Source organism: Miniopterus natalensis, chromosome 8, assembly GCF_054644295.1.
Source record: "Miniopterus natalensis isolate mMinNat1 chromosome 8, mMinNat1.hap1, whole genome shotgun sequence".
NCBI lineage: Eukaryota > Metazoa > Chordata > Mammalia > Chiroptera > Miniopteridae > Miniopterus > Miniopterus natalensis.
Window position 1 is genome coordinate 21,698,571 of NC_142088.1, and position 14,011 is coordinate 21,712,581.

Sequence of the window (14,011 nt, forward strand, 5' to 3'; positions counted from 1 at the left end):
CAAAGAATAGAAGAGAGTGTTAAAAAGCAAAAAGAATAAAGCTTATGTTAAAGGATTATTAGGTGTACAGCAAATAATTCAAGAAGCCAGGGTAATGTGCAGGTTTAATTCATTAAAAACAAGCATTCCTTTTTACCTGAAAGCCACTATTCTGCAGGAAAAATGCTCCCTTTATATTGAAATATTTAGCATAACATTCTGTAAATAATATACAAAACTAAACACTAGGAAACAACAAAATTCCATTCTAAATTACCCAAATCAGAAAATGAACATATGTTCCAGACATAATACCTTATCAGGTAAAAAACTATTTAGAAAAACACAACTCTCTCTTTTTCATGAATTTTAAAAAGGCATTATCTATTTGTTATTAGGACAAGTAAATTAAATATGTGATATTCTATCCCCATGTCTTTCATGTCATGCTTTTAAAACTAAATTTTAACCCTGGTGTCCTCAGATTAAATAAGTACATTTTTCTGTTTCAGAGAAAAGAGGGTAGCATTTCAGAGACTATTAAGTTTTAACACTCCACTAAATTTAACTGTCAAACCTCTTTGATATTTGTTCAATGCTTTGTTACAAATATTATTTTCACACTGAGTCCCCTGTGTCCCAAGGTATGTGCTGTCATACACTAGCTGAAATTAAACATATACCAAGGTGGTAACTGAAACCTCAAAGCACCAACCAAACTACAGCACCAAAGACATACAACCAAAGTACAGAGAAGTGTGTGAGCAAAAACTTACAAATTACTTCGTTAAAAATAACAAATGCATAAATATTTCCCAACACTTATGGAGTCCTAACGGAAAAATAAATTCTGATTATGAAGAAAGCCCACTTTAATTAAATCAGAAATTTAATTCAAATTCAGAAAGGAAAAGTGAAGATGAAGCCCCATTCATGTTTTACCTGGAAAGACACTGGGAGGAGAGGGAGTAGGAACAGCAATGGGAACTCCCACACTCCCACTTCCACTGTTCTCCCGACTGCTGCTCCGACTACTTGGGTGGCTTCCTCCACTACTCCCACTGCTGCTAAAGAAACAGGAGCCACCAACACATGAGCACTTATATACAGCAAGAGATCTCTCCAGCATTTCCCAACATTTTCTGAAATGAATATAGTAACAATAAAGATAATTCAAGCCTTCCACTTCAAATATGAATTTATTAGTAGGGGGAAAAGCTGAGTTCAAGAAACTTGTTTTGACCACCTTTTAGTAGGCATACATTAAAGAAACTGAGAAAGAAGAGAAAAAATTTATAAACATAAATGATAAATGATGGGGTTCAACACAAAAACAGTAATACTTTCTCTTACGCCAGTTTAATGCCTGTCTGAAGAAATTTCTTTTATAAAAAAACATAGTCTTCCTAAACAGATTTAATTTTATTTGTAATAGCATCTTGATATACTATCCCATATTAATGTTTTATTGCATGTAGTTTTTCATCTGTAAAGTTCCACCAAAAAACAACTTGAAATTTCCCATATCAGGTCCATAATTTTTTTAAGGTCAACTATAACTATTAATTTTGCAGAGAAGTTTGTACTTTAACAAGTTTTGGGGTTTTTTCCAACTTCCTGTCTGCTCAAAGTTGCATCAGAACATGAGGAGAGAGAGGTGGAAGATGAGGTTTGGGAGAGTACAGTGAGGAAAGGAACTTAGTGCTTGGAAAATGAGAGAGATTTAACTGAAGGTATCTGAACAGATAATGGTACTATGACCATCACATTTTGCACTAAGGTAGAGAAAATACCTGTAAGTTCGATTTCTTTGATTCACAGAAGCTGTCCTCACAGGGCTCTGCTGCGAGGGAGCCATATTACGGGTTGGGCTAGGTACGTAATCATTTGGTACCACTGGAGGACGCACTGGCTCCAGTGTGCGATAGGGGGAGTGCCGCCTACAAAAAGAAGAGCGTATGTATTGTGTGATTAGCAAGTTTCGGCACAATAAATTCAAAGAGTTGCCAGTAGTGAAATACAATTTGTACTCAAGAGATAGAAAAATGTGTTTTTACATAACCCAGCTACCAATTTCAGTCTTTCCTTAAGTATAACTTCTCCATCATTAGGGTTTTGATGAGTATTGTTATTTTTTAGTCTCCAACCTCATTTCCCTGTGCCAATGCAATTTTGTTCATTCATCCTCAGTGAGCACAAAGATTCTCCCACCAGGTAAGTCAATGTTTCCCAGGCTCCTCTTTTCTTGGATGAGTTCAAATTATTTCAGTACCATGTCAGTCTCCCAACTGCACTGCATGAATGCACCAATAATCTTCCTCACCCCTCTCTCCCTAACCAAAGACACTCAAAGACAGACTCCACAACCCCACACTGATGATCTATAGCAATTATAACCTTACATTTCCTTTTCTATATAGTGACTACACAGAAATTAAACTATATCCATACACTAAAATAAACAATTTAATCTCATCTCCTTCCATTCTCACCTTGCTTCCTCCTTTAACTTTCACCTTGATGGCTCTGACCTTTTGGTCTCCCTCCCAGTTCAACATTTAAAAGGAGGGGGGAGAGGGGAAGACCTAAGCCTTTCTTCCTTATTTACTTTGAACTGTAAAGTACAAAACAAACTGGATTTTATCAACATATTTCCTCTTTCTCAAAGAATGAGAAGAATAAGAAAGGAAATATGGTTTCCAAATTCTTTTTCAGGGTGTGTGTTACCATTTAGGTATTTTTATTTTTTTCAATTAGTTTACATTTAATATTATTTTGTATTAGTTTCAGGTGTACAGTGTATGGTTTCAAAATTCTTTACAATGATAAATTCTCAACTGACATTTTGTAGATGAGATTCTGGTCTTTAAAAGAACAAAAATTGGGATCTCAAGATGTGAAAATTAAAGTTTTCTTTTCCTAAAATGATGTTGCTCACTTAAGTTATGAATTTCTCAGTAATTTCCAAAGTTCCCAAGTTTCCCTTAAATACTGCTCTCCCAGGTTACTCAAAGTATGGTTCACTGATTTTGGATGAGATCATGTCTCAATGACCCCATCCATTCCATTACCCTCAAAATCTCCTTGCATAAATACGTGTGTGTGTGTGTGTATACACACATTTATAGTTAAAAATAAAGGGCACTAGATGAGATATTGGGTCAAAAGAAAAAAGAAAAAAAAAGAAATGTCCAGACTTTGCATTTAAAATACTAAAAAGAAGTTTAGGCATCTCTGAAATTGTGATGTAAATATTAAAAAAAACATAAAATAGGAAATTGACTAACTTCCAAATACCTGATTTCCAGACAATTTCTCTCAGACAACAAAAATGTTCTGTTTTGAGCCAAGAAAAAAACCTTTGCTGGTTGTGAACTATACAATGAAGGCAATGATAAAAACAAGGTAAAAAACAAGGGACAGAGGAACAAAATATAGTGGCTAGGCAAAGACTGCAAGCAGCCAGGCTATGACCATCAACCAGTTTGTGGGGCTCAGAGACTGAGGCTCCTGCAGAGCCCTTGCTCATAACAAGGAAAACAAATATTGGCATATGAGTAAATCTTCAAAATTTGAGAGCAACAGAAAATTTTATTTTCCTAGAGACTACAGTGGATTAACTTGCTGACAATCTTGATTTAAAAACCTAACAAAATCCATTAGGTACTATATGTGACAGAATGTAGATGTTCCACAGGAAAATGAAGCAAGTACTTCCTCTTGATCTGACTCTCTGCTCTTACCTCTGCAAAATTATACCCCACCATGTCATCTACCTTCTACCCTGAAATCTAAATCTTATGTCATTCCTCTCTAATCTAAGCAAAAATTTTTCTTTTGTCCACCTCAAATAAAATCCTATTACTGGCTGGAATTCATTTTTATTCTTTTGTTTCCCACTGTCCTAACTATAATTTCCAACATTATCTTCCTTTATATCCCAACTCGTCTTTGTCTTGTCCTGATCCACAGTGCTTGATTATGTTGTCTCGTGTGTTTATTTTCATTTTTTGGTTTTTTTTTGGTGAGGGGGCCAAAAACAAGATTGTCAATTAAAAACTTTTAAGCATATATCATAAAGCCAATGATTGTCAAAGCATTTTGTCTTTGTTTTATACATTTTTTAAAAACCCAATTCATGGGAGTGATTCTGAAAAATTGATAGATGACAAATATTACCCCCTTTTACAGATGAAAAAACTGAATTACTAAGAGGCTGACTATGTAAGACCACAGAGCAGGAACAAGGCTGGACCATAATTTTGGTCATCTGGCTTCTGGGGTGTATTATGCCCACCTGATCACAAATCTCCATGATAAACCAAGTTTTTATACTATGATGCTACAAAAGAAAAAAAGTCAAGCTTTTCCATTAGTTGACCATTTCTGCCAAAAGTCAGATATGGAGCCCACTTCTGTAAGGACCAAATTAAAGCTCAATATTCTCGTATTACGAGAATACAGAATTTTATAATCCACACAGTGCTCTTCAGAGGAATCGTCTAAATAAGAATAGTCAACTATAATACGAAAGACTAAAACTTTTATGAAAATAAGAATTAGAGTGCAATTTATAATTCGCCATGAACTTGGACTAGGATTTTATCTTAAATGTAAAATTCATTAGAAAAATAATTTCTAAAGAAAATCTTTTTAAAATATAAAAATGTTTCCCAGGAAAAGGAAAAATTACAAAAAGATTATCCTAGGCAGAAAATGTTCTATCAAATACATGTAGTGTTTAGTTTTCCACAACACTACATGAAATGGTTTTCAGTTATTACTTAGTTACTCACCCAAGTGTCCCTTTCCCTGACATAGGGGGGCTGGGGGGTTTCTGAGTTGGAGGTGTTGTACGCGGCAGCCCACCCATCTTCATATTCTGGGTACTCACCTAAAAAAATGGTGAGGAAAATGCAATTTGTATGCAATGAAACAAAGTAGCACTTTTGGGAAATAATGTTATGCTATTTAACAAAGGAGGGGAAGGTTTAAATAGGGAAAAATTAGAGGCCATGCATTTCAACTGCAATTTCTACTCTACTATTATTCTACAGTTGTACTCAAAGGACTCTTCCTAATGTGAAATTTTCAAATGATTATAAACTTGTATGCAAAGACTTTATTTGCCATTAGGCCATCACACCAACAGATCACTGGTTGGACTATTTGATACTATACTCAACTGAAATTAAATAGGATAACTATAAAAACTTTAGTTTTATAGAAAATAAACTCAATCAGAAACACTGACGCCCTTAAGCAATTCCTTGTTTTTTAGATAGTAAGTATATCATTCAAAACAAAATACATGTTTTTCAATAAAACATGCAACTATAGTTTTGATCCAGTGTAACTAGAGAATGCAAAATAAAGTTAAATTGCATGATATACAGATAAAATTTTAGTTTTTGGATCAGCCTCACAATTCAGATTTCTTTAACGTTCGTTTCTGAAGGAATCACCTACCTGTAAACTGCCAGAAGTTAAGGCATGTTCCTAGACATCTGAACTAGAAAGTTAGGGCCGAGATATCCCATTCAGCTGTGAGCAGTACAGGGAACACAATCAATGTCCTAGTTCCAATAGGAATTAGACCCACTTAGGCCCAAAATGAAGATTAATTCAGTCATGGGAAAGATGTAAGCAACACAGTTTTAAATCAGAGCTGGGCCATGGCTCCTCACTATTCTATCCCCAACTGAAGATGGAAATGTAGAAAAGTTGGGTCATATGGGAACAATGGATGCCACGAAAGGAGTGTGTCAGCACTTATACAAAAAGCCCTGTAAATCTGGGTACCTGAAGGAGCCAAGAGAAGTCATTCACAAATATAATTCAAATGCAATCTCATATTGTTTGAGATTATCAATAGGTGAGAGTTAATGGTCACCATATAGGTTCATATCTGACACTATTTTAAGCCCCTCATAATTTGGATTGCCAAACACTTCAAAAAAGGATCTTAACTTTTTTAGTAAAAATGTCTATAGTATTCAAATTATATGTGTAAAATGAAGATTCAAGACATTACACCACTGAAATCAGAATACATTTACATATATAATTTCAAAAATAAATCTTAAGAAAATAAGTCATAATTGTATACAGAGTACGGAGCTATCAAAACTAAATGGAATTTTTTAAAATCCTGTAACACTACTTGTCATCTGAATAGGCAAAAAATAATACATTAAGAAACAAACTCTTCAAATAAACAGCCCAGTGAACAAGTTGTGTGTGATGATAAAACAATCTTTAATGACAAATGATACCTTTGAAATGTCGGTACTTTTAAAGTGAAGTATTTATCAGTAATCCTTTTGTTGTTGCTTTTAAACAATAAATATAAGACAAACTGGTTATCAAGTAAGAATAAAGGTTAGCTTATCCTTGCTCTCCCCTCATTAATAAGCGGAGGGTATACTAATCATATCTTAAAATGAAAATGCCAGAAGTTTTTTTAAAAATCAATCCACATTTGGGGGAAATTTTAGAAATATATGACAAATAACCAATAGCTTTTAAAACTATAAATTTTATGGTACCAGAAGATTTTTTAAAGTAGTAACCAAAGTCCTTTAAGCTCAACCTTAAACATAGACCCCAAAAGTTACTTTAAGTGATGAAGGAGAAGTAGGTGAACCAAACACTAAACTATACCAATCTGCTATCAAGGAAGGAAAAGGAGCAGAGACAGAAAAAGAGTGAAAGCGCATTTTATTCTATACATGGAATAGCTAAAATGCTTGAAATAAGCTTTCCAACCCAGATTTAAGTTTTTGGTATGTAAGGTGTTTTTGTTTAAATTGCAGTATCTTCTTTAGGTCTTTTACTCTAACCCCCAAAATATGAAATAAACAAGTCATAAATTAAAACCTGGTGGATATTTCTATACATAAAACTTGGTACATTTTATGATCTGTAGAATCATCATATAATTGTATTTGTTTGGTTAATGAGGTTTGGATGCGTGACTTAAATCACTTACAAAACCAGAGTCCCTATAGAATGGTGAAAAAATATCTATAATTTATACTTCACTGATACTGTACTACCTTTACATTAAGCAAAGAGTTTTTCACTATTTTGTGTGGTTTTTTGTAATCCTTACCTGAGGATATGTTCATTGATTTTTAGAGAGAGAGGAAGACAAAGATAGGGAGAGAGGAGGAAGTGGGGGGAGAGGGAGAGAGAGACAGACAGACATTGATGTGAGAAACATAGATGGGCTGCCTCCTGTACGCACCCCGATTGGGGATCAAACATTGAACTCGCAACCTGGGTATGTGCCCTGACTGGGAATCAAACCCACCACATTTGGGTGTATGGGGCAGCGCTCCAACCAACTGAGTCATACTGGCCAGGGCTTCACTATTTCTTAAGGTAATTTTTGTTTGTGAAAAATGCTTCTATACTAAGTAAACAATAATGATGCAGAATGTAAATATTGCCACCTAGTCTGAGAAAAGGGAAGAGAACAGGAATAACTGCTATTAATTTATCACAGGCAGGATCTGTATTAAGATTAATGTTAAGAAACTATATTTTAAGTCTAAAATATTTTTATAAAAATATTTACTCGATATCCATCACGGTTCTAAAAACTATTTTGAGGGAAGTTTATAGAGGGAAACAGTATTTCCTGACAAGTAGCAAAACACATGACTAAAGTGTGTGGTAAAGAGGAACAAAGGATGAGAGGGAGAGAAAGGAGAGAGGAAGAGAAGGAAAGAGGAAGGGGGGGAGAGAGAAGGGAGGGAGGGATGGAGGAAAGGAAGGAGAGGGAAAGAGAGAGAGGGAGGAAGAGAAAGGGGGGAGAGTAAACACACATACCATAAACTCAGGACAAAGAAAATAAAGCAATTCTACATCCAGTTCATAACAGCAATTCCACGAATCTTAAAAAAAAAAAAAAAAAAAAATTTGCAAACATAAGCAGAACTTGTAGTTAATGGTCCTGAATCATGAGTGGGACTGCTCATTATAATTTTCAAAGTTTTATTTGGGAACTGAAATTGGAATGAAACTTTGGTGTCTGCAACAATAATTCAATTATTTTTTAATATGGGTATTTTTTTATTCTATAAATAGGAAAGTCATCATTGAGAGCTAAGTAAAGCAGGTATTAGGCACAAGGAAAGAGGAACAATAAGAAAGGCGTCTGTGTTTGTTTTTTTCCCTACCAAACAGAAACCCTCAAAACAGAATAAATATTTCATTTAGGTGATGAGGGTTAATGCATTGCCATAGCTCAAATACTTTAATACTGGAGGTAGCAACAGTTCCTTTATGACCAAAGAGTGGGCTGGTCTCCTAGGCTTTGGAGAACTCTAAAACTAGCACAAACCATCAGGCGAATTCTTATATCTTAATATTTTTTCTATAGTGCCCCTACCTTTTCTGCTCTAACTCTTTTTGGTACATTCAATACCTCCTTGAACCCTGATATATAATATAATGTTCACTACAAATCTCAGTGCTTTCAAATACCGTGAACTTCAGTATTTTGTATAAAACTAGCCAGCTAGTTCATAAAGGACATGCCTCTGATACAAAAAAAAATCTCTGAAAGATGACCTGCTGTAATGTAACAGTGGCAGACACATTTTAAAATGATACTTACGGCATATCCTTCATTTATTAACCATTTATCACCTACCAGACTAGTAGGTATAAGGATAAAGGAATATGAAAAATAACAGGACACTAGGGGAACACGAAGGTATATAAAATGATTACTTCTAAGGAACTTATTAATATTTTGGAATTTATGACTTCAAACAAACAGGACTATCTACAAAGTATATAGAACACCCCACCCCCCCAAATAAATATCAATGTGAGAAGGAATAGCTACAGAAGGTTTCATAGAAAAAAAAATCTGAGCTGGACTGTTAACAAGTTTAAAAAAAGAGCAGGATTTAAATATGTAAAGAGAAAAGTAGTAGTGTGCAGGCTTCTGGATGTGTAGTGAAGACGGGCAGAAGGAGGCTGTGGTAGAGCATCTCCTGGGCCTTTATTCGCTGTCCAGTATTACTCCCCATTAGTCCCATCCGGAACATAATTCTTTGGCTTCCTAGAAATCTCTATCCCTCGCCAAAAAGGATATATGTTCCTACTTCAATTCTCATGGCTAGCAGGAAAAGGACCAGGAGATCCTCTGCAGGAAATTAGAGCTGGAATCAGGAATTTGAGTATCAATTCAGGAGAGAGGTAAAATTTTTATTAATAGAGTTAGAAAGACAAAAAGCCTAAGGTGCCAAGAGTCCTAAAATAATCCAATACAGAAATAAGGGACTACGAGATCAGGAGTAAAGAGGGAGAGAAATGGGTAAAGAAAAGAAGAGGAATAAAGATAGACAAACGTCTGTTTGATTTTGAAAATAATTTCTGACAACTGGCTTTTGCCAAGTGGCTCATGATTAAAATAGGCAAAACCAGATGGGTCTCCCAAGGGTTGCTGTTATTACAGAGTTTTTCTTCCAAATGTTCTGTCAAATAAATGCTGTACCTGAAAGCTAGAAATGTGAGGGGCAATTTATCATCCTCTGTAGGCAATGACAAACACTTGCTGAAAGATCACACTCAAGTGAAAAATGTAGCCCATTCTTTACACAGGGTTAGGTTATGGACCTTCAAGATGCCAAGCAAATTTTTCAAAAGCGGCCCTGGCTGCTGTGGCTCAGTTGGCTGGGCGTTGTCCAGTGCACCAAATGGTCACTGGTTTGATTCCCAGTCAGGTCACATGGCCGGATTTTGGGCCCCCAGTTGGGGGCACACAGGAGGCAGCCAACTGATGTCTCTCTCTCACATCAATGTTTCTCTGTGTCCCTCTTTCTTCCTCTCTAAAAATCAATAAAAATCTGTTTTTCAAATGTATTACATTCTTAACATGTTACTTATAAAATAAACCCTTAACCTCCTCACTAATTATTTAGAATCAGCTCGTGCAATACATTAACAGATCATATGTATTTACTATTTTTTATAAAACTAACATACTCATTTAAACAGTACTTAAGCTTAACTTCATTAATGACAACTTCACAAAAGCAGAAAAATCCATTTCAAATACATCAGTAACAGAGTCTTAAAACTCATTTTACTATTAAAATAAACAGTGGAAAAAGGATACCCCAGTTCAAGGCACACTTTAATATGGCCTCTGGTACCTAATAAAACACTTCCAACATGGCATTCTATCCACTGGCCTTTTAGGCCTTTCGTTGTAAAAATACAACCACATTGTATTCAAAGGTTTTATGAATTAAACTCTACAACTTTTCTTCCGTTGACTAAAGAAAAAGCAATTAACCCAAATTAGAGATGAAAAGAACCATTAAATAACACCAGAAAAGCCTAAGAGCTGCAGCAATCTTGAGAAAGAACAAAGTTGGATGGCTCACAATACTGGATATCAAACTATACTACAAAGTCATTGTAATCAAAACAGCCTGGTACTGGCACAATAAAAGGCACATGGATCAACAGAACAGAACAGAGACCCCAGAAATCAACCCAAGCCAGTATGCTCAATTAATATTCGCCAAAGGAGGCAAGAGCATACAATGGAGTAAAGACAGTCTATTCAATAAATGGTGCTGGGAACATTGGACAGGTACATGCAAAAACATGAAACTAGACCACCAACTTTCACCATACACAAGAATAGCTCAAAATGGATTAAATACTGAAATGTAAGTCACGAAACCATAAAAATCCTAGAAGAAAACATAGGCAGTAAAATCTCAGACATCTCATGTAGCAGAATTTTCAGCGATACATCTCCTAGGGCAAAAGATACAAAGAAAAAAAAATAAACAAATGGGACTACATCAAAATAAAAAGCTTCTGTACAGCAAAAGAAACCATCCACAAAATGAAAAGAAAACCCACTGTATGGGAGGACATATCTGCCAATAATACATCTGATAAGGAGTTAATTTCTAAAATATATAAAGAACTTGTAAACTCAACAAGAGGAAGACAAACAGTCCAATTAAAAAATGGGCAAATGACCCCAATAGATACTTCTCCAGAGAGGACATACAGATGGCCAAGAGACATATGAAAAAATGCTCAATGTAACTAATTATCAGAGAGATGCAAATTAAAACTACAATAAGGTATCATTTCATAGCTGCCAGAATGGCTACCATCAATAAATCAACAAACAACAAGTGCTGGAGAGAGTGTAGGTAAAGGGAACCCTAGTACACTGCTGGTGGGAATGCAGACCAGTACAGCCACTGTGGAAAACACTATGGAGGTTCCTGAAAAAATTAAAAATGGGCAGATACAGGGACATTTGTAATATTTTAAATTAAAAAATATAAACAAACAAACAAACAAACAAACAAATAAATAAATAAATAAAAGAACTCCCATTTGACCCAACAATCCCACTTCTGGGACTATATCCTAAGAATCCTGAAACACCAATCAGAAAGAATATATATGCAAGTGCGGGAGGCAAACAATTGATGTGTCTCTCTCACTTCGATGTTTCTTTCTCTCTCTCCCTTCCACTCTCTCTGAAAAGCAATGGAAAAAATATCCCTGGGTGAGGATTAAAAAAAAAAAAAAAAAAAGCTGTGGTATATTTACATAATGGAATACTTCAGAGCTGTAAAAAAGAAGTATCTCTTACCCTTTGAGACAGTATGGATGGACCTGGAAAGTATTAAGCTAAGTGAAATAAGCCAGTCAGAGAGAGACAAATATATCACATGATCTCATTTAAATGTGGAATCTAATGAACAAAATAAACTGACAAACAAATAGGTCCAGAGACATGGAAGCATGGAACAGACTGATAGATCTCAGAGGGAAGGTGGGAGTGGCGCGTGGGAAGAGATTAACCAGAGGAACTTACATGCATATATATACAGCCTACAGATACAGACCATAATGTGGTGAAGGACTGAGGCGGGAGCTGGACCGAAGGGGGGGAAATTCCAGACATCTGTAATCCCTCAACAATAAAAATAAATTAAAAGACAAACAAACCAACAAAAAACACTACCAGACTATGAGGTATAAAATGTTAAAAATTCAATTTTTAAGCATGGAGATCTCTTCTGAGTCAATTCCCATGTGTCTGATCCCAAAGCACGAACTTTGTTTAGAGTCTGTCCGAAAGGCATCAAATCTGACAGCAATGAAAGCAAAAAAAGAGCTCAAGAAGAGCTGAGGAGGAAATCAAAGCAGCAGACAACCCTATCAAACATCAGGAGACTTCTATGGCACTTGATGATAAAATCCACAGGCCACCAAGAAGCTCAGTTGGAAAACTATGGGACTAGTTTATCATTTGCAGTTCCTTACAACTTTAACATTATTTTCTTTAATTCTATTTTCTACCTTAATATATTCAATTATTGCATTAATCACTCTTCCAAAACCACTAATCTTTTTTTCCACCATAAAAGGAGAAATGATTTGCTATATGGTGAATATTTTTTCACTCTTTGTCTTGGTTCACCCAAAATTACTAATGTGCCACGTTTATACAGAAGACAGACATATTCACAAAGAGGAACAGGAAGAAAGGCAAGACAGAGCATTGGTGTACTCTAGCTTCTAGGATAAACTCAGGGTACTCTTCTCACTTTGTCAACTCCACTCAGGTATAGTAGAAACACCTACACTGTACAGAGCCACTGAACTGAGGAGTGGAGCTATTTGGTGCAAAGATGTTAAGGATCTTATCCAAGTGTGATTTTCCATGTTGGATCTTTCAAGGAACCCCTCATTTCCCACTCATTTTGGCCTATCTACCCCCCCCCACGAAGATCAAGAAGGAATCATGGTAAGGTTTGGAGGAAATGAGCGTGGGATAGTAGCTTAAGGCAAGCTGGTCTAAACTTTAAGGGTAAAGAATTGGTCCATTTCTGTGTTTTCCTTCAGTTAATCTCTGTGTACTTCACTCACTTTGGAGGTTACACATCAATAGCCAAAATTTGAATAGAGACTTTAGAGGGAAAGTGCCATGGTAGCCACACACAGTTCTGAGTTGGTTCTACCTATTTTATGAAAAAGAAATCTCACAATTCCACATGCCTCATTCACCAAGACTAAGCACGGAGCCAACACTCTGACCATTAACACAAGAAGTCCATTTGCCTGGGTTCCTCTAGTCACACCTCCCTACCACAATCTAGTGAAATTTCTGTGGCCACATGGTTAGTAGCTAGTTAATAATTCAGGTATCAGTTATCTTGTCTTCTTGTTATCACTTCCTACACTGAAGACATGGCAAACAACTGGGTATTAGAAAGAATATGTATTTGAAAAGAAATTATAAAATTCACCTAAGGAAAAAAAGAACAAAAAGAAAATGCAAGCTGAATTTGGTGAAATAATTTTAGTAACACACTATTTGACAGGCTTCTTGAATATACTAGAATGTATTTTACCATTAATTCTCCAAAATACGTGTTACTGAAACAAACAACAAAAAGAAATATTTCTCTAATTCTTAACTTGCATTTTGTTTAAACACTATCATGCACTTTTGATGTTTTGCATATAGTACTCAGCTTGAAACCTCTTAAAGTGATTTTATATTGAAACATACATTTTATATAGCAATTTGAGAAAAAAGGCTAATTTTTTTCTTTGCAAAATACATGATACTGCAACTTAAAAAAAACCCTGTAACACTGAATATTTTCTGTTTCTCAATTTCTTTAAGAGTCAAGAGATAATGACATAGTGGCCACATGGTATATAATAAAGCACACCATTTATAGAATAAAAAGGCTATTACACAGGGGGAGGGTTAAATAAAGCACATTAGTTGGCTCTCTAGCCCAGAACAAAATTTCTACATTTACAAAATCCAGCTAATTTTATTTCATAATGACCTTTTATGATAGGATAACTTATATTTCAGTTTCACAAAATATATTAATATTGGAAAATAACAATTTATTAAACAAATATTTACTAAGCACCTAATGAATAGTAAGGCACTGGTCTAGGCACACAAGAAAGGGCAATGAACAGACAAAAATAACTGCCCTCA

General features: G+C 35.3%; 1 protein-coding gene across 27 annotated transcripts in view; it reads right to left on the bottom strand.

Annotated features, from left to right (window-relative positions):
• ABI2 (abl interactor 2) overlaps positions 1 to 14,011 on the bottom strand; it is a 70,314-nt gene that overhangs the window by 31,081 nt on the left and 25,222 nt on the right. For 12 of the 27 annotated variants that reach the window (XM_087819652.1, XM_087819653.1, XM_087819656.1 and 9 more), the window contains 3 exons: positions 4,776 to 4,873; positions 1,773 to 1,919; positions 922 to 1,046 (listed from right to left, as the gene is read on the bottom strand). In XM_087819652.1, the coding sequence (XP_087675778.1) occupies positions 922 to 1,046; positions 1,773 to 1,919; positions 4,776 to 4,873 (370 nt within the window). The remainder of the gene's footprint in view (positions 1 to 921; positions 1,047 to 1,772; positions 1,920 to 4,775; positions 4,874 to 14,011) is intronic. The other 15 variants (XM_087819659.1, XM_087819651.1, XM_087819648.1 and 12 more) reach the window with 2 other exon arrangements.